The sequence below is a fragment of the Xiphophorus maculatus genome, chromosome 8 (genome assembly GCF_002775205.1).
Source record: "Xiphophorus maculatus strain JP 163 A chromosome 8, X_maculatus-5.0-male, whole genome shotgun sequence".
Classification (NCBI taxonomy): domain Eukaryota; kingdom Metazoa; phylum Chordata; class Actinopteri; order Cyprinodontiformes; family Poeciliidae; genus Xiphophorus; species Xiphophorus maculatus.
This window is the reverse complement of record NC_036450.1, coordinates 4,253,370-4,279,895: the sequence shown is the minus strand read 5'-3', so window position 1 is coordinate 4,279,895 and position 26,526 is coordinate 4,253,370. Positions and strand designations below refer to the sequence as shown.

The 26,526-nt window shown below is 37.6% G+C and overlaps 1 protein-coding gene across 1 annotated transcript; it reads right to left on the bottom strand.

The window, feature by feature from the left end:
• Positions 1–4,933: 4,933 nt before the first annotated feature.
• Positions 4,934–21,094, bottom strand: LOC111609432 (NLR family CARD domain-containing protein 3-like; the record flags this gene model as incomplete). The annotated part of the gene is made up of 9 exons (XM_023337895.1): positions 4,934–5,651; positions 5,801–5,847; positions 14,570–14,743; positions 14,947–15,120; positions 15,571–17,362; positions 17,525–17,753; positions 17,903–17,993; positions 20,815–20,928; positions 21,063–21,094. Coding segments are annotated over 9 exons (3,180 nt in total), but the record flags the coding sequence as incomplete, so codon positions are not given.
• Positions 21,095–26,526: the final 5,432 nt, after the last annotated feature.

The following is a 26,526-nucleotide window of genomic DNA, read 5'->3' as shown; positions in this document are numbered from 1 at the left end:
TGTAGCTCTAAAGAACCACAAGTGTCCCATCAGAACATCTCACCTTAACATCATTGCCAACAAATTCTGTCCATGGTCCAGATGACATCTGAAGACAGACTTCTCTGATGATACAAAGTTTTTAAGTTAAAAGTTAGCAAGGGTATATTTCACAACATAAACATTATAAACATGTATGAGAATGAAAGACAGATGTGAGACAGAACAGTCTCTTGATGGTCCAGCTTTAACCCATGTCTTGTTTAAAAAGAAACAAGACTGCTTAGAAAATGTATGTCCTATTGGATTTCAGGCATTAAAACGTTATCCACAAATTCAATTTGGATATTTACTCTTACATAAATATGAAGATTAATGCTCAACCTTTGCCTCTGTGGAACAACGGAACAACATGCTGAACACATGCCACTTTCAAACTCATTCCTATAAAACCTTAATGTGTTGATGTGGTTTTCATCTGTGAAGCCACTGATAGAATCAAGGAAGAAAATCTCCCTTTGCTTAGGTTTCAGAATCTGAAAAAATATGTCACACTGATGATGAACACTACCGCAGAGTAATAAATGAATTAGACAAGTGTCAAGAAATGCAGTAAATATGTAAATAAGTATTGTACTAACGCATAGTGTCCAATGTCCAGGACGCCACACAGGAATCAGAACCCAGTCCAGATCTTGTGCCTGCAGCTTCCAATTAAATCACAAAATTAATATATTGTGGTGAATCTGACATCCAAAGCAAAAATATGTACTGGTAGGTGTAGTGCTGGGTCAAGGGAAAGAGGTGGAAACCAGGTGTGGACTACATGACTGTTTCCTGTTTCCTGTTGGTAGCTGCTGGCTGGACAGGTGGCTGGGCTGATGCACAGCTGGACACCATATTGAAAGTCAATGCCTGTAACCAAATGATTAACAAACCTGTCCCTTCTGTCAATGGCTGAAAAACAGTTCGGGCAATGAAAGTGAGATGTGTCTCTCCAGGGTAGGCCACATCTGAATATATGGAATCCTGCAGGATCAAAAAGAAATTAATACAATTAAAAAACAACATCTTTATACTTTGCAGATAAGTTTAAACGAGACATGGTTAATTCCCACTCAAAATAGAGCGAGGACACAACGTAATAGCTACTAACATTAAAAAAAGGTTATTACACATCAGGAAATATACAAATGATTGGTAGAAAAAAAGGCATGTTTGAAATTAATCACTGTAGATTTTTTAACATTATTGTTACTGTTTTGTAGGATTTAACAATTAATTATACAAGTCACAATGGCTTACACATAACAAATATATATTCTGCAAAAATTATTAGAAACTGTAAAAGTGATATTGCTCAAACAGCCAAGGGCAGGTATTAACTAATTAAATATTTACTCAATTACTCTGTAACTTTTGACAAAAAACAAATTACGACAATTTTTCCATATGTAAAACTCTTGAGTAAATGTTGTTGATATGCAACTTAATGCGAGTAACTTAACTGAATGAAGAACACATTTTAATCCATAAAAAATAAAACATGATACACAGATAAATGTTTATGTTTGGTTTCTTCAGACCTTCATTTGTTGTCTTGTATTAATATTTTTCATTTTTGGTTTTAAAATACCTAACAGTGCACATAACTTCATTTTTATTCATGTCTGCTGAAATAAATGGGTAATATTACATTGCACATTATGATCAGTACAACAGTAGTTAAAAAAAGCCATTTCACCAAATACTTTGTTACTCTTACTTGTGTAGTTTATTGCACAGTTACTTACTAAAAATATATTGAACTATATTTCAATATATTAATATATATGTGATACGTCATTAGAGAATCACATCTGGGTTCTAAACCCACCTATGATGGCAGCTGTTAGTTTATAATAAATATTAGACTTTCCAGAAATTTAACATTGGTGTACAAAACATATTTAAAAAAGATTAACCTTTAAAAATAAAAGAAAAACACTAAAAAACTGGTAAGTATGTAAAAAAAATATTAATTAATTATTCTTAATTAAATAAGAACAGTATTTTAGTTTATTCATCATGTCATAGAGAAAAAATGTGAAAATGTATTTTCCCAACTAAACATTTAATTTTCAAATCCAATATTTATTTTCTAAACTACATATTTAATGATCTATTTTCATGTCTAGTTGTTCAGTCAGACGCTCCATCATGTTGTCATGTTCCAGTTTTTCTCCACTCAGCAACAGTTGGTGAACAGGATTTAATCCAGTTTAGTGTAATTGTCTTTCTTGCTACTAGTAGCAGAAGGTGCAACAATATGTAACATTGATCTTTAGTGAGTAAATCCTTGGTGTTTATGTCCAGCAGAAATAGAAGAGGCTCCATGGGGAGATCTGTCCTTAGAATGTCCTCAATCTCCTGTTTCATTTCCTCCCAGAAGGTCTTTATTTGTGGTCAGTCCCAGAAGACGTGTGTGATGACCGACCATTCCACAAATTCCTCCAACATCTATCTGTGGATGGAATCCTGGAAATGAAACTTTTTAATGGAGTTCTATTAAATCTGGTTTTTACTTTCCAGTCAAACTCTTTCCAGATTTGGTTTCCAATCCATTTATGGCACAAAAATGCACAGAAGAAAACTCCACTCCGTGTTTTATCAATCTCCAGTTCAGTCCAGTAAATTGATGCTCTCAGTTTTCCCATCAATCCACCAATGGAGACACCAAACTGTGCAGTAAGAGACTGGTGTATTCAGTGTTTCTGTGCTTTGAACCCTCATCCATTTTACTTCTATGTCAACGGTGGAGCAGGAAGTGGAAAATCCCACCTGATTAAATGTATTGACTCTGAAGCAAGCACTGCTCTGGATCATCAGATCCATCAGTAGCCTCTTCTACTGATGGAGAGGAGGCTGACATATCAAATCAAACTGTCATGTTGACTTCATTTACAGGAACAGCAGCTTTTTCTATCAATGGCTGTTTGTTACATTCACTGCTCAAACTACCCAGGAGTCTAAAACCTCCCATTCAAGGACTTGATACTCAACTAGATGAAGTCAGATTTGAGCTTTTAAATGCTGAAATTATTGCTACTGATGATATTTCAGTGCTTTCAAAACCTCTTTCTGCTGATGTGGATGCAAGACTGAAAGAAAAGGAAATCACTGAGATTTTGGAGGAACGTCTGTTTCAGGGTCGTTGACGTATCAGGATTTCCATCAGGGGAAATTAAACATTTAAAAATATGTTTATCCATTGCAATTATTAGAACGTTTGAAATGTTGTGCAAACAGAAATTATAATTAAAAATTAAAATGAGACGTTTTCAGAGGTTTTTTATCAATATGATTCGGCTGTGGTCTTAAAAATGTCATGTGGTGCGACCGTGATTTATCTTAAAATAAAGTATTTTCCATCATTTATTAAACATTTTTTTATAAGTTTAATTTTACTGAAGGTGTTTAAAAACAAAGTTTTTAATTTTCTTTGTATTTTTCTGACAATTATGACAGTTTTTCCCCAAAAATGAACCAGTTCCATTTATAATTGTCTTATATTTTTCTTCACCATTTCATCAAACTGTGTTAAAAATAAATAAACTCCAGTCACTTGAGGAAACTGTATTAGTGATTAATATTTCTGCTCCAGAAATTAGATATTCCATTTTTAGTTCAATACATTTACTTTTTAATTGGTCACCAAATGATTTATAGAATAAATGTCGGCCAGTAAACGGGTCAAAATCCTTTAAAAAATAAAAATAGTATTACATCCAGTAACAGTACATTACAAAAAACACAAATTAAACACACCAATTTAATTCACATCAAAATTAATACAGTAATCAACTTTGTAACAAACATTTCAAACAGATCCTCATAAAATCAGAATGTTCAGTAGATTGATTTTATTTTCTGAACTTTTTAAAGTTTTATTTTAAAAACTTAATCAAAACAGAAATGTTCAATCTCCCAAATGTAAGAACAATAATGACAATAGAATAATTCAGTTGAATTGAATTATTTTAAGCAGAACCAAGTATGATAAATAATGTAATCATTCACAAGTTCCCCAAATGTGAGCTTCTTTCAAAACGGAAAAGATTTCAATGAACTTCTAAACCATCATATTACTCCTGGGTAGAGACGCTCCCATCAGGGTATTTCCTGCCGGTTCTGATCACCATGAGGTCCGATCACTGCCGATCACAGATACCGATTACATGGATTGGCTGTTAATGTTTGGCTTTAGGTAGAAATGCTACTATGTGATCTGGCAAAATGGAGCCATAAAATCACCTCATTTAGACAAAAACATGTCCAATACTTGCAGGCTCATGGCTGATTGTTCTGGTTCTGATGGCTTGTTTCTGACCCAGTAGAGTAATTCAGCAGAACACAGGGAGGAGGCAGAGGAACTCCATTTGTTCTCTCAGATTATCTCATGTTAGGACATAGAGAAAGTTACATTAAAACTTTTTTAAAGTTTCCTCCTCAGTACCGCGTAGCGATGGTCCAACAAAGAATTATTGTGATGATTAATCAGGTTAAAAATTGGCTCATTCTGAAGATGTTTAACCATTTACACCTTTTTTATACAGTTTTATACATTAAAAGATACAAAAACAGATAATTAAATCACTTGTTACAATATATTTACAAAGTTTTTTCCATCTATTTTTAAACTCTGAGCAGCAAAGAACCAAATGCAGAAAAAAAATGTTTTTATTTAAAACACATGAAGAAAAACTGCAGCAAATTTACAAAAGGAAGATTTAATATTCAAATCTGACATGTTGAGAAAAATAGGAGCCGATAGAAACAGAAAATGATCAGTGATTGAGAAAAACTGATCAACATTTCAATGAAATCTGATGAATGAAAGGAAAAATAAGAGAAACAACATCTTGATATTCAGTGTGAAGCTTTGACTGGAAACAGACAGAAAAACATGAGGATCCTGGAATAATCCTGGAATAATCCTGGAATAATCCCAGCTTCCATATTTAAAGGACTGGAAGAAGAAAAAGTTTCCAAGGACTCAATCAGAATTGTTTCACCAAGAAATAGATTGAAGAGACTGAACTATCTGTTCAACAGTGAGAGAGTTTCTCTGACAGGATGAAAATCTTTAGACTCTTTAGACTCAACTCAGCACAGAAACACTGAAGAGGAACCATAAAAACAGAACCAAAATCCAGGAATCAGAGGTTCAGTGAATGTGGTGTTGAAGGTGTGGAGGAGGATCAGTGAGTCAGAGGAAACTCTGTAGAAGGACAGAATGCCAGCAGGACAGTCCACATACACTGCTACTCTGTTAGAGACAGAGGAGGAGGAGAGAAGAGTTTTTATCTTATTGTGCCAGACAGAGTAACCATCAACATCAGAGCAGCTCAGACTCCAGGAATGATCATTCCCTCCAAACCAACAGTCTCCACTGTTTCCTTTCCTCCTGATTCTTCTGTAACTCACTGATATATAAACTTCTCCTCTCCACTCAACCTCCCAGTAACAGCGACCAGTCAGACCAGTTCTACACAGCAGCTGAGGAAAGTCAAATCTGTCTGGACGATCAGGATATGACTGAAGCTCCTTCACAAGTGTCACCTTCCTGTTGTCTTCAGACAGTTTGAGGTTTCTGTACATTGTGTTTGTGTCGATGGTGAGTTGACAGGAATCTGATGGAGAGAACAAACACAATCCAGCTGCAGTTATTGATCATTTATTGACACTTTGATGATGACTCCTGAATAAGTGATGTGACAGTTTGAAGATGGTTGAATGTGAGCTGCTTTGTTGTCATGAATCAGATGAAAAACACACTTACACTTCCTCAGACCTGGTGTCAAGAATGGGACTCCAGCAGGCTCCACCCTGAAAGGAGGAGGGGGGTCAGACCATCAGTCTCTTTCAGCAGCAAACATGGACATTACATGTCTCTCAGACACACATTGTCCTCATGACAACTGAAATATCTGAGAGCTGCAGCTCCATTTTCTACAGATCTGCTGGAACATCAGATAGAAATGAAGAATTTCATCATTTCACATCAAATCTGTTCATCTTCCTCAGAAACAACTGAATTATTGACCTGAACTGGTTCTAAAGGTCTGGATGGTAAAAACATCCATTGTTTTTATGTCTCATTAGTTTCCAGAAAGAGTTGAAATGTTTCAGAAGCTTTTATCCAGCAGCTCAGTAAAGATCTCTCCTCTTTCCAACCTGATTTAGTCCATGAAGCAGAACATCTCTGCTGCTGCAGCAACAGGAGGAAACTTCTCCAGCTCTCAACTTCTACACTCTGACTGCTTGGAAACAGATGAGGGAGGAACAGCCTTTTCTCCAGGCTGCCTCCTCCTGACTCTAGCGCCACCTACTGGCTGTTCACCAGAGGTGGAGAAAGAACTCAAACAATGTACTGAAGTAAAAGTACAAATAAACAGACAAAAATGTTCTCTAGTAAAAGAACCACTTTAACATTTTTACTTGAGTAAAAGTAAGAAAGCATGAAAAAGATGTTTAATATCTGCTGAAGTTGTTTTAAAACCTGACAAACGAGCCTCATGGGAACCAATATTCTAATTTATTGAATATGACTGTAAATGTAAATATGAGATGGAGATTATTCACATTAATTCAGTAACCAGGATGTGGAGGAGTTTAACGTTACTGGGACATTCATGGCAGGAGACGCTGCGCTCCATGCGCCCCGACCGCAGTAATCAATGTTACTGCCAGTTCAGCTGCTTACAACTATTTAATTGTTTTATTTATTGCAGTCGATTTAAACTAGAAGCTTGGTAAGATTACATAAAACTTCTCTAACGTAAATCAGTTTAACACCCAAAACTCGGACAGCGTTTAGCAGCTTAACTTTTAAAGCTTTTATTTGTTAATGATGATGATTTGTTGCTCACAGTTTCAGCTTGAAACTAAATGTTTCCCAGCAGACTGACTAAAGACATTTTTCCCTCTTCTTCCTCTATCAGACCTTCTCTGCTCCTGCAGCAGGTTCCTCCATACCTGAGAGCTTCCAGTCTCCAGTGTGGATCCTTCAGTCCAGCCGACAGCAGCTTCACTCCTGAGTCTCCTGGATGATTGTAGCTCAGGTCCAACTCTTTCAGATGGGAGGGGTTGGAGGTCAGAGCTGAGGCCAGAGAAGCACAGCCTTTCTTTGAGACCAAACAGCCTGATAAGCTGCAGACACACAATTCATCACAGGATGAGAACATGAGAACATTCAGGTAGAACCCAAGGACTGAACTGATGGATGGATGGATGGATCTGTAATAATGTTTCTTTTTGCTCCTAAGATGCAGCAATTTATCAAGTGCCCAGAGTTACCTGAGAGTTTCCAGGTTGCAGTTTGGACTCTTCAGTCCAGCAGAGAGAAGTTTCACTCCTGAATCCTGCAGGTTGTTGTTACTCAGGTCCAGTTCTCTGAGACTGGAGGACTGGGAGCTGAGAACTGAGGACAGAGCTTCACAGCTTCTCTCTGAGAGGTTACAGACACTCAGTCTGAGGAGACAGAGAGGAAAATCTGTTATTCAGCAAATCAGAAATATTTATTTCTTTATTTCCAGTCATGAATTTTCTTCTTGGAAAGATTGAAATGACTTTTTACTTCACATATTTTTATGTTGACCTTTATTGTGAAGTGGATCATTTTGTAGATGGTTCTCCTGTCTTGAAGGATTGAACAACAGACAACAAGGAGGCTGGCAAGAGAAATATTACAATCCACCATGAACTAAATGAATCCAGTGTCAGTTTTAACAGAAAGAGTCCAGTGGAAATCTAGGCTGAATAACAGCATCAGAGCTGGTTTGAGGGAAACACCAGCTTCAAGCAAAGCAGAGAGAATCTCAGATTTCATCTTTCACTTTTTAACTGTTGGATACAGAGATGGAAAACTGAGCAGCAACTGACAAAAGCTGTTCCTTTGAGCAACAAGCTAACTATTTAGCTTCAAACTAAATGTTTCCCAGCAGGGACTTCCGGTTATGGCGTCTTACTGAGCAGCTGCTGGGCTCTGAGCTCCGACCAATATATCCTGCATTTAGATATCTAGACCACTGCTAAGATATTTTCCGTACGAGCAAACTCCCTGGGATTCAATTCAACCTGCCAAGATGCCGAGTAAAAGAAGCGACCATACAAAAGAAAACCCAGGATCTCGCTTTGAAGGTGGACGAGCTTGAAAACAGAAGATCCAACCTGAGACTCGTGGGTTTACCCGAGAAGACAGAGCAAGGGGACATCGCTGCTTTTCTGCAGACCTGGCTGATGGAGGTCCTGGGGCGGGACGCGTTTCCATCCCCCCCATTATCGAGCGGGCCCACAGGCTGCAGGGCCAGAGAGCTCCAGGCCGCCCGCCACGCGTGATCATCGTGAAATAACTAAACTATCAAGACAAGATGAGGGTGATGACTGCAGCCCGTCTGAAAGGAAAGGTGATGTACAACGGCGGCCATGTGATGTTCTTCCCTGCTATCCGCGGATGTGGTGAAACAACGGAAACAAAACGACCGGGTGAAACAACAACTCCGTAATCTGAATATAAACTTTGGACTGATATTCCCAGCAAAGATGAGGATTTTCCACCGCGGTAAAAGCTTCCTCTTCCACACGCCAACGGAGGTGGAGAAATTTATACGGGAAACAAAACAAACTGACGGGTAACCACATTTACACGCTAGATGGCGCCAGCGAGGTTTAATAAGGATCAATACTCCAATTGATCGGTGATCCTGGACAATACACATTTCCACTAAGTCTCTCCCTCTTAGCGGTGGGGAACAAGTTTTAGATACCATGGTCGGGGTTCGCAGTTTAAGGTTGAGGTGCGAGTTGTTTAAGTAAACGTTTTTTCTGCTCCTGTTGTTCTGGGATCAGTAGCAAAGCCAAGTCACAGAATAGAGGGGAAGGGGAGGTGGAGATTCCCACTGGTGGGAAATCTCAGGAAAGTCTTTTGTGTTTGTAAATGTTCAGTGTTCTCAAGGTGCAATGTTCTTCAAGTTGTAAATTTCAAGTTCCTACAGTTGAGACAAAAAACAGAAAGAGCTGATAAATGGACATTAAGCAGATGAGAACTGAGTCCATTGTTGATGTGATCTCCTGGAATGTAAGAGGCCTTAGGAAATTGATCAAACTCAAAAAAGTCATGAATAGACTTAAACAATATCATCCAAAAGTGGTTTTTATCCAAGAAACACATTTACTTACAAACCAAGTTGCACGTCTAAGAAGAAGATGGACAGGTCAAGTATTTTCCAGCTCATTTTCTCCACATGCTGGGGGCGTGGCAATTCTTCTTCATAAATCTTTACCTATATGTATAAAAAGGACCATCATAGATCCTGCTGGGAGATTCATAATAATCCTAGCCTCACTGATGAACCAGAACTTAATTTTGGTTAACCTTTATGGTCCTAATATAGATGGATCAATATAGATCAATATAATTATTGATTTCTCCAATAATTTGTTTCTCTCTATTTCAGCTTTACACGGTGATGTGATCTTTGGTGGAGATTTTAACTGTACTTTAGATCCTAATCTCGACCGATCATCGGGTTTAGATTTGTCCCACCCTAAAAGTAGACGGGTTATACAACATTTTATGTCTGAACTAAACTTAAGAGATATATGGAGAGCACAGAATCCAACAAAGAAAGAATATTCTTGCCACTCAACTACCCATAATAGCTATAGCTGTATAGATTATTTCCTAATTTCAAACTCCTTGGTTACCAGAATTAAGAGTTGTGCCTACAAAAGCATATTGATCTCCAAACACTCACTATGCATGCTTAAATTTTCACCCTTAATTGCGTTTAGACATAATCCTATTTGGTGATTAAAACCCCACTGGTTGCAAATACCCACATTTCTGAATTATATTGAGATAAATATTGATGATTACTTCAGCCTTAATAAATCTGAGGCTACAGCATCTATTAGATGGGAAACCTTTAAGGCTTTTATATGGGGTCAGATGATAATGTACACAAAAAATAAAGCTAATAAAATAACATGGAGATGCTAAAACTTGAAGAACAAATAAAAGAGACTGAGCTGGAGATAAATCTAAAGGGTTCTAAAGAAAAGCAACAAGAACTGCTAATATTGAGAGCAAAATATGACAAACTATCTACTAACAAAGCTTCATCAGAGATATTCAGATTGAAACAATCCTACTACCATCAGGGAGAGAAGGCAGGAAAACTTCTAGTGTGGCTCATTAAAGCTTTGCAGAATGAGAGGGCAATAAATGAAATTATAACTGCAAATGAAAACACTACTGATCCTCAAAAAATTAATGATCTCTTTAAAGATTATTACTCAAAATTATATACGTCTAAAGGGCACAAACCACAAGCATCACTTGACTCCTTTCTTAATTGTGTAAACATCCCCACACTTAGTGAAACAGCTAAATCAGAACTGGATATGCCAACATCTATAGATGAACTCTCAAATGCAATAGATAAATTAAAATCAGGAAAATCACCTGGTCCAGATGGGATTCCTTTGGACCTATATAAAATATTTAAAAACAAATTATTGCAGCCCCTGTATAATATGCTATTAGAAAGTTATACCATTAAAGAATTACCTCCTTCCTTGTGAAATGCGATCATAACAGTTCTACCTAAACCTGGGAAATCTCCCACTAGATGTGAATTTTTCTGACTAATCTCACTTATAAACTCTGATGCCAAAATAATATCTAAAGTTCTAGCAATCAGGCTTGAGAAATTTTTACCATCCCTTTCTGACCCTGATCAGAACGGATTCATAAAGGGGCAGCAAGTTCACCACGGTATCCGTCATGTTCTGAATATAATTCATGCTAACCCTCTATGGCATGGTGTTGCCCACAGGCAACAAACCACATATCTATACCTCACGTTCCTCCTTTATTTTATTTTTTGGGGGGCGTGATTTAAAGTGCCACCAGACATATTTTTGTCCAAATAAAAGAGGTATTGAGGTCCAGGTGACCTTTTACTTGGAAGGTCACCTGCTTTTTATTGAGCAGAGATGCATGGTACACCTTGCCTCCTACTTGTAAGTTACAGATCACTTTTCTTCATGGTTAAATTTTGGGTAACTCTAACAAAAAATATTTACATGTCTCTGAGTATGTAAAGAAGCATTGTAGGTCATTTAAATAAATTTTTTAATATAATTTATATGCTAAAACTGTGTTTTGTTGTTTGTTGCCTCAGGGCAACATTGCGCAGTAGGGGTCATTTTGTTCAGACAATATTATTCTAGTGCGTTGATATGCAGTTGATTACAAAATAATTATCACAGCCAATTTTTTAACTGTATTATTGACTAACAGCAACAGGAGATGGATGCAAGCTCATTTCATGGACAAAAAGTGCGTGGTTCATAAGCTGGGGTCATTCTCGATGACAACAAGAGGATCCACTCTACCACCATTATTTCATTGTTTGTTTATCCTCAAAACTAACTTCAGTCCAAAAGGGCAATAAGCTGGTCATTAATGAATAAATGGCCCTATTCCAAGGCAGGCAAAGACTGAAGCAATATCTGCCAAAACCAAAAATATGGGGCTGCAGGGTACTTCATATGGCTGGTGCAGATTGTGTTCCTTACAACTTTAAAACTTACACAGGGCGAGTCGTGCCATCACCAAATCTACCAGACATGGGAGCTGGTGGACATGTTGTCCTTTGCTTGGCTCAAATTCTACAAAGGAATCAGAATTACAAACTCTTTAAAAGAGAACCTGCAGTCCTAACTCCAGTCACTGATGTGAATCTGGTCGCTACAACCCATGGATAATCAGATAAACAGATGGTGATTCACAAGTATGTCAATAATCAAGTACCAGAAATGTGATATACACTCTTTTTCACATCAGCAAGCAATTCCTACCTGATGTTTTACACATAATAGGGAAAAAAACTGATGGCAACATCCTTAGTGAGTCTAACTCTGCCAAACATACACGTACAAACACACAAATGCTCATTTTAGTAGTTTAGTAGTTTTCATTAACGAATGTACCATTCGGTAATGAAAGTTTGTTTATTTTATATTTGGTGAATTGGAACCATGTCTGATTTATTTTTGTCAACAATTTTTTTTTTTTTTATGAATATAGTTTTTGTTTGATTTGTATTTAATTTCTCATAATCACTGTAGAAAACCTTGGTGTTTTAGCCCCCTTGTAGCACAATGTTGCCCTGAGGCAACAAACCCAAATCTGGTTCCGGGAGGCGTCAGGGTCTGATTTTATGATTGATATGTAACTAGGGACAACTAAGCTCCCAAAGAATGCAGGAAAAATATTTTTTCCCCAAAAAACCGGTATCCGTCATGTTCTGAATATAATTCATGCTAAATATGAACATCCTGATACAGCTTTGCTTTCACTTGATGCAGAAAAAGCATTGGATAGAGTGGAACATAATTATCTCTACAAAGTTCTCTCTCAATTCGGTTTTGGTAGTTATTTCATAAACTGGATTAAAATACTTTGTAATAAACCCTCTGCCTCAGTTATAACTAATAACATTGTATCTAAATCATTTAATCTAGGTAGGGGACACGTCAAGGCTGTCCCCTCTCACCCTCCTCTTTGTGCTGGGAATTGAGCCACTGGCTATTGCCATAAGGAAAAATCAAAACATACATGGTGTCAGAATAAAAATGATTAAATCTAAAATTGGACTATTTGCCAATGATTTAATGTTGTCCAATCTAAATTGCTCAATCCCCCAACTACTTAAAACTATCAATGAGTTTAGTTATATTTCCGGTTATAAACTTAACGAATCTAAATCCGTCATCCTATTTTTATATCAGGCAGAAAGAAACAATCCTCCAATTCACACAACATTTCAGGTGGCAAAAGACAGCCTTACTTACTTAGGCATAAAAATTACTCCAAACATAGATGATCTGGTTCGGGCAAATTACACGCCGGTGGTTAATTCAATAATGGAATCACTTGATAGCTGGTCTACCTTACCTATATCTATGATTGGCCGTATAAATATTCTCAAAATCAACGTTCTCTCTAAATTCCTATATTTTTTCCAGGCTATCCCTCTTAATCCTCCCAACAGTTTTTTTACAAAAAGTCAAACCATCCTAAATAACTTCATTTGGAACAGCAGACGAGCCAGATTATGTTTATCATTATTATATCTTCCATATGACAGAGGAGGGCTAGGTGTGCCAAATTTCAAGTGGTATTATTGGGCTGCTCAGCTCTCTAGTGGATCCTGCTGGTTTTCAGCAACTGATCTGTCGTGGGTAAATATAGAAAATATAAATACCACTCCTTTATCCCTAAATTCATATCTATACTCATGGAAATGCAAAGAGTTATTAAAAAATACTTCCAACCCATTTGTTAAAAACACTATCCGAGTATGGTATGATGTACATAAATTCAAAATGAAATACCAACACTATCCCAATTCTCCCCGATCTGGGGCAACATGACATTTGAACCAGGTAGGAAAGACATGGGTTTTAAAACATGGTTTGCTAAAGGTTTATGCAAAATTTCAGATTTATTTGATAAAAGGATTATGATGAGTTTTGAAGATTTTAAACAAAAATTTGACATTCCAACTAAACATTTTTTTAAGTTTATGCAAATCAGAAGTTTTGTCCTGGGTACTCAAAGGTCTCTAACATTACCTAGTCTTACTTCTATAGAAGAACTGGCAACAAATTACCATTTGAAGAAGGACCTAATATCCTGCTTTTATAACATCATCAGAGACAGAATCCCAGACATCCTCACAACACAAAAGACTGGCCTGGTGTGAAGACTTGAAATGTAATATATCAGTAGAGGAATGGCAGAGGGCCTGTCTGAAGGCACAGACACAATCTATTAATACTCAATTTAAGTTAATCCAATACAAATGGTTGATGAGAACATATGTTACTCCAACATTACTAAATAAATTTAATTCCAACATTCTGGATACATGTGCTAAATGTGGAGATAAAGACAAATTGATTCACTGCCTTTGGGAAAGTCCTGAGATTCAGAATATTTGGAAGGAGGTTTTGGATAAAATTTCACTTATCGTCGGTACCAAACTTAATCCCTGTCCTGGTTGTGTATCTTAGGGATTTTTCCCACTCAAACTCAAATAAGCAAGGTTGATCAAAAGTCCATAATTTACTGTTTGGTGCAGGACAAATATAGTACAGCCAGGTCCTGGAAATCTGTTGTCGGGATGCCTAGAACCAGGGAGGAAGTTGCCATCACCTCATACCTAGCTTGTGGACTGAGATTAAATCTCTTGGACTAAGTCTCAACATACACCCTGAGATAATAAACTTAAAGTACTCTGTCTCACTGTAATCAACTGTTTGTCACCTTGAATGTTTAAGTTGTTAATGTGTTTTCTTTTGGTTTTGTTAGGGGTTTTGTGCACGTGTGAGTTACTTGTCTGTGCCTCTTTTGGAATGTAAAAGACAATAAACAGATTTTGGAGAAAAAATGTTTCCCAGCAGACTGACTAAAGACATTTCTCCCTCTTCCTCCTCTATCAGACCTTCTCTGCTCCTGCAGCAGGTTCCTCCATACCTGAGAGCTTCCAGTCTCCAGTCTGGATCCTTCAGTCCAGCCGACAGCAGCTTCACTCCTGAGTCTCCTGGATGATTGTAGCTCAGGTCCAACTCTTTCAGATGGGAGGGGTTGAAGGTCAGAGCTGAGGCCAGAGAAGCACAGCCTTCCTCTGAGACCAAACAGCCTGATAAGCTGCAGACACACAATTCATCACATGATGAGAATATGAGAACATTGAGGTAGAACCCAAGGTCTGAACTGATCGCTGGTGGATGGATGGATGGATGGATTTGTAACATGTGGAATAAATAAGAAAGCCAAGCAACTGCTGGGATCTGTAATAATGCTTCTTTTTGCACATAAGATGCAGCAATTTGCCAAGTGCCCAGAGTTACCTGAGAGTTTCCAGGTTGCAGTTTGGACTCTTCAGTCCAGCAGAGAGAAGCTTCACTCCTGAATCCTGCAGGTTGTTGTTACTCAGGTCCAGTTCTCTGAGACTGGAGGACTGGGAGCTGAGAACTGAGGACAGAGCTTCAAAGCTTCTCTCTGAGAGGTTACAGTCACTCAGTCTGAGGAGACAGAGAGAAAAATCTGTTATTAAACAATTCTACAAAATTAAATTTTTTTCCAATCAACAATGTTTCTCTTAGACAAGGAAGGTATTATCTTATTTTACACATGCTCATGTGTTTGGTGTGAACTGATTCATTTTATAGTTGGGCATCCAACCTTAAAGGACAGAAATACAGGAAACAAGGTGATTGGAAAGATAATTATAAAATTACACAACTAAGAAATTTAATCCAATTTCAATTTTAACAAAGATGAACTTTGCTGCTTTAATTTTCAACATTCTTTAAAGCTGCTAAAGAAAGTCTTTCTCTTATGCGTGTCCACCCACATTGGGACATTGTGAAAAGAAAATGCACTAATATATAAACTGAAACATGATTTTATGTTTATCTCATAATTAGCAGATTTCTGTCTATCAAAAAATCAGTAACAATCTGTGACCTTACAGAGCTTTGTTGGAGGCTTTAACCACTGGCAGCAGCCTCAGAAGAACCTCCTCTGAAGCAGAATATTTCTTCAGGTCAAACACATCCAGATATTTTCCTGATGACACTAAGATGAAACCCAGAGCTGACCACTGAGCAGGAGACAGTTCATCTGTGGAGAGACTTCCTGAACTCAGAGACTGTTGGATCTCCTCCACTAGAGAACGATCATTCAGTTCATTCAGACAGTGGAACAGATTGATGCTTTTCTCTGCAGACACATTCTCATTGATCTTCTCCTTGATGAACTGAACTGTTTTCTGATTGGTCTGTGAGCTACTTCCTGTCTGTGTCAGCAGACCTTGTAGGAGTCTCTGATTGGTCTGCAGTGAAAGTCCCAGGAGGAAGCGGAGGAACAAGTCCAGGTGTCCATTTGGACTTTGTAAGGCCTGGTCAACAGCTCTCTGATGGAGAGATTTTAGTTTAGATTTATTAAATAATGAAGATTTCTTAGATCTTTGTGTTTCATTCATCACGTCAGAACCAGAGTTGATGAAGGTCCGATGAACATGAAGAGCAGCCAGAAACTCCTGAACACTCAGATGGACGAAGCAGAACACCTTGTCCTGGTACAGACCTCTCTCCTCTTTAAAGATCTGTGTGAACACTCCTGAGTACACTGAGACTGCTCTGATATCGATGCCACACTCTGTCAGGTCTGATTCATAGAAGATCAGGTTTCCTTTCTGCAGCTGATCAAAAGCCAGTTTTCCCAGAGACTCAATCATCTTCCTGCTCTCTGGACTCCAGTGTGGATCTGTTTCAGCTCCTCCATCATACTTGACCTTCTTCACTTTGGTCTGAACCACCAGGAAGTGGATGTACATCTCAGTCAGGGTTCTGGGCAGCTCTCCTCCCTCTCTGGTCTCCAACACATCCTCCAGAACTGTAGCAGTGATCCAGCAGAAGACTGGGATGTGGCACATGATGTGGAGGCTTCGTGATGTCTTCATGTGGGAGATGATCCTGCTGGCCTGCTGCTTATCTCTGAATCTCTTCCTGAAGTACTCCTCCTTCTGTGGGTCATTGAACCCTCTGACCTCTGTTACCATGCCAACACACTGAGGAGGGATCTGACTGGCTGCTGCAGGTCGTGTGGTTATCCAGAGGAGAGCAGAGGGAAGCAGTTTCCCCCTGATGAGGTTTGTCAGCAGAACATCCACTGAGGTGGACTTTGTAGCATCAGTCAGGATCTCCTTGTTGTGGAAGTCCAGAGGAAGTCGACTCTCATCCAGTCCATCAAAGATGAACAGAACCTGGAAGTGTTCAAAGCTGCAGATTTCTTTGGTTTCACTAAAGAAATAATGAACAAGTTCCACCAAGCTGAACTTTTTCTCTTTCAGCACATTCAGCTCTCTGAACGTGAATGGAAATATGAACTGGATGTTCTGGTGGGCTTTGTCTTCAGCCCAGTCCAGAGTGAACTTCTGTGTTAGGACTGTTTTCCCAATGCCAGCCACTCCCTTTGTCATCAATGTTCTGATTGGTTGATCTCTTCCAGGTGGGACTTTAAAGATGTCTTCTTGTCTGATTGTTGTTTCTGGTCTGTCTGGTTTCCTGGATGCTGTTTCAATCTGTCTGACCTCATGTTCATCATTGACCTCTCCAGTCCCTCCCTCTGTGATGTAGAGCTCTGTGTAGATCTGGTTCAGAAGGGTTGGACTTCCTGCTTTAGCAATCCCCTCAAACACAGACTGGAACTTCTTCTTCAGACCAGATTTAAGTTGATGTTGATAAACTGGAGCAAAATATCCTAAATTAACACAATAACAAAAATCAGATATGAAAAAAATCATTGCTGAATTTGATTGCATCACTTCTGAAGATGTTTTTCATTAATGTGATTCCATCTCCTCAAATTTCAGTATATATGTGATTTATCCATCAGGTTAAACCTTTGTAGACATCCTCTTACTGGTCTGCAGATGGTCAGCCAGCTCCTCCTGCTTCATCCTCCTCAGGAAGTTCAGTGTGATCTTCATCACTGCCTCTCTGTTGCTCCTCCTCTGCTTTTCATCATCACCTTCCAACACATCATCATCATCTCTCTCACTCTCTGAATGTTCTGGGTCATTTGGACTCAGAACTTTCTGGATCTTTTTCAGTTCTTTCTTCACAAAAGTGACAATATTGTCCTCCAACAGCTGGAACAGAAAAATAGATGAAGGAAACATCATAAGCCAAACACCAGATGGATGTTGGACAGACTGACAGTCCTCTGGTCTACAAAGTGCAGCGTGAAGGTGACTTTGAACAGAACTCATGGAAAAGTAGTTCTTGTTCATGTACAGACCACATATATGGAGTCAAACACAGCATGAAGATGTGTTTGTTGCTGCTGGGCAGACGGACCACTGGGAACCTCTGAGCTCTGCTGGTCCACTCTGTGGAGGAACCAGGAACAATTAGGAAGTCAGGAAATATTCATCCAGCAGTATTCACAGATGGAAACACCAAGAGTTTCACATTAAAATTCCATAAAGCAGAAAAACAGAGCATCACATAAAAATAATACAAAGAAGTTAGAGGGAAGATTAACTACAACATTGGAGACCAGTAACACCAGAAACACCCAGTAGACATTTCAAAAAGTTGGTACTGAAGTTGGACTTCTAACAGTCCACAGTGTCAGCAGATCTGATGCTGGTGGAGACAGTTTCCCACAGCTTGGGGACAGTGGAAGTGAAGGCTCTGTCCACACAGGTCTTCAGGACAGTGTGGGACATCCATCAGGTTCTGATGACTAGATCTGAGGTGATGTGGACATGGAGGAGGTGTGAGATATGTGGGTGTGTGTCCATGTGGGATCCTCTTTGTCTTTCAGCATTAATCTGTGTTTAATCAGACTTAGAGACTAATCCAAATATAAACCTAGAAATTAAATTGGTACAATAATGTTTTGTTATCATTCTTACACTAGTAGTTTTACTAAATTGTTTTTCATTTAAAGGTTTAGTGTTCTCACCCCAGAGAGGAGGAATTTGTTAAACTGTGTGAAAGACAAAACTTGCTTTTTCCCTTAACCTTGACCATGTTTTCTGCAGCTGTTTCCCTTTCTACTGAAATACTCCTTACTTGTGAAACTGCCTGTGTGTAGAATGTAGTTTCTGTTTTCCTCCTTCCTTGTTATCAGAATAGCCCTTTTCTGTTAAGATCACTCTCCCACATCCCATTCACTCCTTCCCTGTGTTAATAAAAAACCAAGCGCTGCAGCAGATTGTGGGAACGCACGATAAGAGGCTAGAAGAAGCAGTTTTCTGTGTCTTCCCTCTTTTGCAAAAGCTTGGTTGAAAACTAATAAACGTTGTTTGTGGTTCTCTTTTATGTAGGTCGAGAAAAAACCTATCAGAAATTTACTTCTGCCTTTGTGTTTCTGTGTTAATATTAATATTTGATTAAATAAATGAGTCTGTTTCATTTGGAAAAATTAAGTTGATGCTAAACAGAAGAAATTGCAGTTAAATGTTTGTGGGTCAAAGGTCATGTCAACATGATAGTTTCTGTGTCTTGATTGAAAAGTGAGTTCATTATGGGTCATTTTTGTCCCCTTTATTCATCAGCAGTAATTGGGTGATTCTCTGAATTTGGTACATTTTGGCGTCTCAGATTACTTAAAAATATACCACAATAAATTGTGTTTTTGATCACTGCATCTATTGAAGGACTCTTTAGACCTCCAGGAAAATATGTCTCCCCACCTTCTTCATGAAATCCCAAACAGTATTAAGAATTTCTTTGTTACTTAAGTTGCTTTAAATTCAACCCCATAACGGGACAATTTCATTCCTCTATGAGTAAAACTGTAACAAAATTAAACTAATTCTTCCAGTTCCTTTTAGATGACCTGTCCCTTGATATTAATGTATATCTTATTTGATTCTGAATCATAATAATTAGACTGATAAGTAAAATATGGCAACTTGATGTAAAAGCTCTTTTCATAAAAATATACTTTAAAATAAACATTAAATCAGGCTTTTTTATGTTTTTGAATCATTCTTTAAACTTTGCAAACAGTCCAACAAATATTAGTCTAATATTTGCTGTTATTATAAAAAAAATCATAACAATGTATCAAGTAACGGTTGAACCCATTGTAACAGTTGACCAGACTGTAACAGGGTTGAAGATTTTTTACTAAAAGTTGCCATAAGTCCACAATAGCTGGGTTATGGAGCAACATATGATATGATGAAAACAAGAATTAATATGTTTCAAAGACCATTCTTTACTTTTTCCCAAACAACAATAATTATCATTTACATGCCTAAAGGTGTTGAAAGGTTGAGCTTGACAATGACGATGTTTGGATAAAAGTAATCAAATATCGGTAAGAAACTATATTAACACTTAAATCTCTTTACAGTGTGAGCAGGAAAAAACTTGAGTGATGTCACTTCCAGGATGCTGAGGAAATTGGACTGAACCATTATTTATAAAAAGGAGGGATTGGTCTGCTGTTACAGGGTTAAACAAAACTGGAGGGACATGATTAAAAAGTGATATTTTATAAATAATTCATGTATTTTTCTCATATTTCTTTTATGTAGATTAAAGTATACCTAAAAATGTTTAAAATGGTACAAATAAGTTGCAGTTACTGGTTAGTTTCATTTGTTTTATATTCAGTGAAAAATTAACATTGGTCAGTGGGGACATGCTCATTTGGCTGACCTCTACGCTTCAACAACCCATCAAATCTTTCAAAACATAATTTTTAAAATATATTTGTATGTTATCTTACCAAGACACATGGATATTTCCAATACTTGATTTTTCTTTAAAAATGTTGGTTGAATTATATGAAAATATTTGAGATAAACCTGTGAGACACAAAATGCACCGAATTCAGAGAATGACCCAGTTGCTTATTTATGGTGTCAGTTAGAGACCATCTGGTTCTGAAAGATATCCACATGAGATATTTATTATCTTAACTGTAGAAATGGTTAATAATCCACTATGTTGGATGATGTTTGAACCACAGAGATGAAACTTTAATCATAAAATTAATTCATAAAAGCCTTTTTCTTTCAGCATTACTCTGTCTGGAAAATAAATTACATTTAGATTTAGAGAACAATCCAAATATCAATCTAGAAATTAAACTCACTTCTGACTTTTGTGTTTGTGTGTTAAATTAATATCGGATGGTCATAATAACAGATATAAACTGAACAGTTACAGCAGTTAGAAACAGCTCACCTCTCTGATGGTGGAGATCCAGGAGATTTAAAGTCAATGATCTCATGCTTTGACCTGTCGCTCTTAAAGGACACACAGCTGGGTTCTGGTTCTGGTTTGAGTCTCTGATGGATCCTGACAGAAACATGATGATTAAAACTTAATCAGCAAAGAGGAGCATCAGCAGCTTCATCACCACGTCTGTTCTGGCCTGATATAGTGAACGCTGTGTGAAAAGGGCTGTGGACAGTTAGAGATGGTGACCTCACCTCTGACCTTTGCTCTGGCTCTCATCTTCCCCACACAGAGTGGTTTTAGAGGGAGGGACTCCCTCCTCTCTGTCCTCACACTGATCCATGCTGCTGAATTCACATCAGCTCACACACACTTTCTACCTTCACCTGCAGAGGAAACACACATCATTCATCTGCACATCAACTCTGATCATCCTTTACATCATTAGAGCTGGAAAAAGATCAGCTGCTCCTCCTCTGATTGGCTCTTCTTCTCTGCTTCATATCAGTGTCAGGTGAATGCAGTCAGACAGCAGAGAGGCAGAGGAAGCTGCCATCAGCTGCTGCACTTCTACTATCAGTCCACTAGATGGAGACATGGAGCAACATTTACATTCACTGATTCAACCTGAACAACAGGAAGTATTTTAGTTAGTTAATTATTAAACTCTACAACAAGTGTGACCTGAAGAAGTGGATTATCTGCTCCATCAAAGTTCAACTGTTTAATAATTTACTGAATCAAAGACATTTTAAGAATAATATTTCAATTTGAAACAAAGCAGCAAGAAACTGTTCTGTTTGACATTAATGGCTGAGACTGGAGTTTGATTCCTGGAAATAAAATGATGAATGATTTTGTTTAGAGAATAAAATATAGAAACATCAACTTTCATCATGTTTTTATTCCAATTCATCAATAATTTAATAATCCTGTAGATTAGCTTTCAAACAGCAGAGATGAAACTTTGAGCTGAATTTAAAAGGGAACATTTTCTCTAAATGTCAGAGAACGGAAACAAGTAGAAAAGTTTCTGTAGATAAACTTCAAGTAGAAAACAAAACAGACTTACAGTTTGTTCAAACTGTCCAAAGAGTTGAAGACGAACATCTGAACAACAGACTGAGACCCAACAGAACCGCAGGAGAACCAGACTAATGCCACACCTGTACAGAGACACAACAGAACTGGACTTTTATCCGACCTGAACAACATGAGTTCAAAGTCAAAGTGTTATAAATGTTGCATAAGTGATTATATGACAGCTCACCTGGATTGTAGTTTCTTCTATCAGAGCAGCAGAACCAGGAAGTAGAAGGTCTGCAGTGAAATCAGAGGCAGGTTGATAAATCTTCATGAGACAGGAGAGAAGTTCTGATGAAAATGTTTCATGATGGAGTCATGAGGAGAAATGAGCCCAGAGAAAAGAACAGCTGGTTGCTTCCTGCTGCTGTAAATGGTCAGAATATAATTACAAGCAGAAAATAATCAGAAAAATTAAACTAAACTATAATTCTTAACATCACCACAGTACTGCAGCTAAAACCACACATTGTTCTAATGCAGATTATTCCTAAAGCTCCTATATAATCATTGATCATTATGTTAGTGTGGTGAGCAGAGTGAGGACAGTCTCTGTTTAAAACCAGGATCAGCTGAGGAGGTTCTGCTGATCCAGGTTGAAACCCTGATTTCATTTCAATCATCAACCTGAATTTAAAGTCAGAGTCAGATCAAGCAGCAGAGAGGTGGCAGCTTGTTCCAGACTCATTATTTACACATGCAGCTGTTTTCCAGCTGTTCTCCACAGCTGGAGGGAGGGGGGATGTTTGGGAGGAGAGAACCTGAACATTCAACCTCCAGGTTTCACAGCTGGATTCTGACCTCAGCAGCTGGAACAATGACACAGATGAAACCAGTGACTCCTGAAAAATGGGATGTTTGGATCTGAGCAGGTCTGCAGATTCCACTGACTGGGATTTATTCAGAAAACGTCTCAGAGCTGAGAAGAGCTGAGCTTCTTTAGACTGAATGCTGGGAAATCTGCCCTCCTCCCATTCAGTGATGTTCAGGTTCTGAACTTTAAAATCTAAAATCAGTTGGAAACATCAGGAATTTTGTCCACTAATAGTGATAATAATAAAACCAAACACTTCTGCTGTTAATTTAGTAAAGTCGCCATCTTGTATTTTAAAAATTGTTTCTCTTTTTAACAAATCAAACTGATTAGACTTATTATTTTGAAGCAACAACCATTAGTTTAATTTATTGATTATGTTATTGGCAAACTAATATAAACTTAAACTGATGTATGGAGGAACAAACATGCCTCAGTCAAGATAATCACCATTTATATCATAATTATCACCATAACAAAATAAGCTAACAAAGCTAACATCTTGTATTCCACATATATAAAGATTGTAATTTTTAGATTAATAATATGTTGAAAATTATATATTTATGTCCAGTTTTATTTGCTATAACAGAGTTTTAGGGCCACACTAAGGAGAAATATACAAATAAAATTACAAAGTAAGTGTGTTTGTTTGGTGGGAATATTATTCTAAGTTAACATCTGCTGATCATGTTACATTAAATGCTTGTGAATCTCACCAACAGAACCTGTTTGGGTTCAACACACAAGGTAGGAAGTTGTTTTCCTGCAGCTGCTTGGGAACCAGACTGTCTCTCCATGTTTTGGATCCTTATCCTTGATATAAAACCTGCATGTTGACTCTGCCTGTTAGAGCTTTTCACTCTGAACTGCTTCATTATTGATTGTCTTACAAACTCTCTGTATTGTGCACAATATACAGATAAACCTGATTGAGTGATTTCATCTAACAGAGCTTGGAAATTAATTTCTTCCACAACAACTTGGTGCCAACCTGGACACTCGGCTCCAGCCTCAAACCTGGATTAGGATTAAAGAGAGACGAGGGCTGCTGGTCGGCTCCACGGCTCCAACGCTGAGATCAACAAACTCAATCCACTGATATCTGGTGAGACTCTCACTCAGGTAATAAATGAACTTAAAAACTCTAAATGACAGAATCTAAAATAGTAAAGGATCTGATAAACCTTTCTCCCTGAGGATTGAGATTGACCAGATTAATAGAGATTACAAAGGAAAATAATTTAAAAAAGAAGAAAAGTAAGAGAAGAAGAGAAGACAGATCTTTGTAAAAGTGAACGATTATTTTCTTGAAGATTCCTGTAAGGGTGTCTGTCTAAGAAATTGAGAACTTACAGAGATTTTATTGGTTTTCTTGGAAAGCTGAAGAAAAAACCTTGATAGAGTTTTGATGGAACCACAGGTTCTAGGATGAGTCCTAGTTAAAGTCCTTATCGGAGAATAAGGCAGGTATTTACTAGAGTTTTGGTTTCTAAATTCAGGGAACCAAACCTTCAGAGAATCCTAAAGACGTTTATCAGAAATAAAGACCCTCTTAGAGGATTAAGAGGCAGAGCGACCACAAAGCTGATTGGTTTGATTCTGTGAAGACGTTTGCAGCCTAAAGAGGAAATCCCACCTATTCAGAAGAATTGGCCTGAGTGGTTCCAGGGTCTTTTCTCCTCCTCAGGGTGAATTGTTTCACTATATAATAATGAAATAGTCAGAAAAAAGTCTGCATGGTGTGAATGAATGGATAAAAAGTGTCATTTTTCTTGCAGGTGGTTCATTGAAGCTGATCGTTCTGAAAGGAAGAGAAAGAGAATTAGAAGCAGAGGAAGTGAACTGAGGCAAAGAAATCAGAAACAAAGAGTTTAGTTCATCTGGAGAAACACGAGGAAAGTTTGGATGAAAGAGAGAGAACGAAGAGAAAGACAGAAAAATGATAAACAAATGGAAATGCTTCTATTACTGAACATAAATCTTTTGTCAATAAATTACAGGCCTTAATATGTTTTATGTTTTTGTGTGTTTGAATAAGTAAATGATTTTATTCCTTAAAAGGATGAATAATAAGTGACTAAAACAAAATTAACCAAATCGATTTCTATTTGCTTCTTTTTTTCCTCTGTCTGAGCCTTGCTGCGGTGCATCTGACCTCTGACCTCAACTCCTCAACCCTGTCCTCCATGGACCAGATGATGTCCCTCTCACACCACCAGCTGATGAAAGTAGATCCAGTAGATCCAGTGGATCAAGAAGATCAGGAAGATGAAGAAAACCTTCATCACCTCCAGCCACTGAAGTGTCTGTTGATCCTGATTTTTATTTTTGACACCAGAGAACTGATGAAACATTTCCATTCAGGGGACGACTGTCAGGTCTCCTGTTGGACATTTGGACTGAAACTGTGTGTGACTGAGCTTTAACAACCTCCGCTGGTCTGCTGTCCAGTATCAGCGCAGAGAAAGAAAAGATAAACATGATTCAAAGCTGTGAGAGGCACCACTCTGAACTGGTGATGCTTGTTTCATCTGTGGACAACATGGACATTGACTGAGGGACGATCTGGACCAGCCAGAGATCCAAGACCAGAACCAGTTGGACTGACAGGGAGCCGGAGGAGAGAGACGGGGAGGATTTCACTGCAGCGACGCCGACAGCAGGAGGGAGAGAGAGAAGAGAAAGGAGACATTTAAGATGAGTTACACACACACACACACACACACACACACACACACACACTACAATGAAGACTGCTGGCTTACTAACCCCGTTCATATTTAGAAATTCTTTAGAGAGAAAAGAATGACTTCAATAGAGTTTTTATGCTCAATAAATAGAGAAACTCTTTCAATTGTTCCTGTTAATTCTAAGTCCTGAACAGAAGGACCAACACTAATGACCCTCTAAGGGTCCATGAACCATAGATTGAGAAACTGTGAAGGGAAACTGCAATCACTTTAGTTCTGCAATGAACTAACAAAATTATGCCATTGAATTATAGCAAGTAAAACAGATAGAGAACATTCTAAACAAGAAAATGGTTTTGAAATAAATGTTTTAAAATAAATAAATAAAAAACTGAATAGTTTTAGACAAAGACAGTAAATTTAATGTTGAATAGGAATAAAGTCAAAGTTTCTCCTGGATTCTAAATGTTTTGAAAACTTCTGACACTCAGATGGTTGAGATTTATTTTGTTCTCCTTTTTGAAGATCTAAGCTGTAGTTACATAATAGTATGGGAATAAACAAAACATCTTTCAGGGTTAAGAATTAGAGATCATTAATACTGCAGTGTTTAGAACATGTTGGTATACCATATAATATTTGTTGTATTGAAATTGAATAGAAGGAAATTATTATAAAATAAAACTGTGATACATTTGAACTAAGAGATTAAAAAGACTTTTTGTTTTCCTGGAAATATTTGTTATAACAAAACCTAAAATTAGTGAAGCTTCAGCAGAAACTTGATCAATTTGTTGCTGTGATCCTAAATTATATTGAGATTTCTTGTTTGACTGTGAACACATAACTTAAAACAGGATCCTGTAGATTAGAGTTCAATTCAAACATTAAATTATGTTAAAAGGAGAAAAATTAGAGAATCTTGAAGCTTCAGTAAATTTGATAATTACAATTTGATAAAATAGACAAAATGAGGACTGACTGGAAATTATTGACTGTGATGAAAATTTAACCTTTACAACTACTTGCTGCTATGGGCTGTATTTAACTGATTTTGCTCAGTAACTGTTACACATGGGATTAGTTTGGAACATTAAAATGAAGCATACTGAAAATTTCAAAATAAAA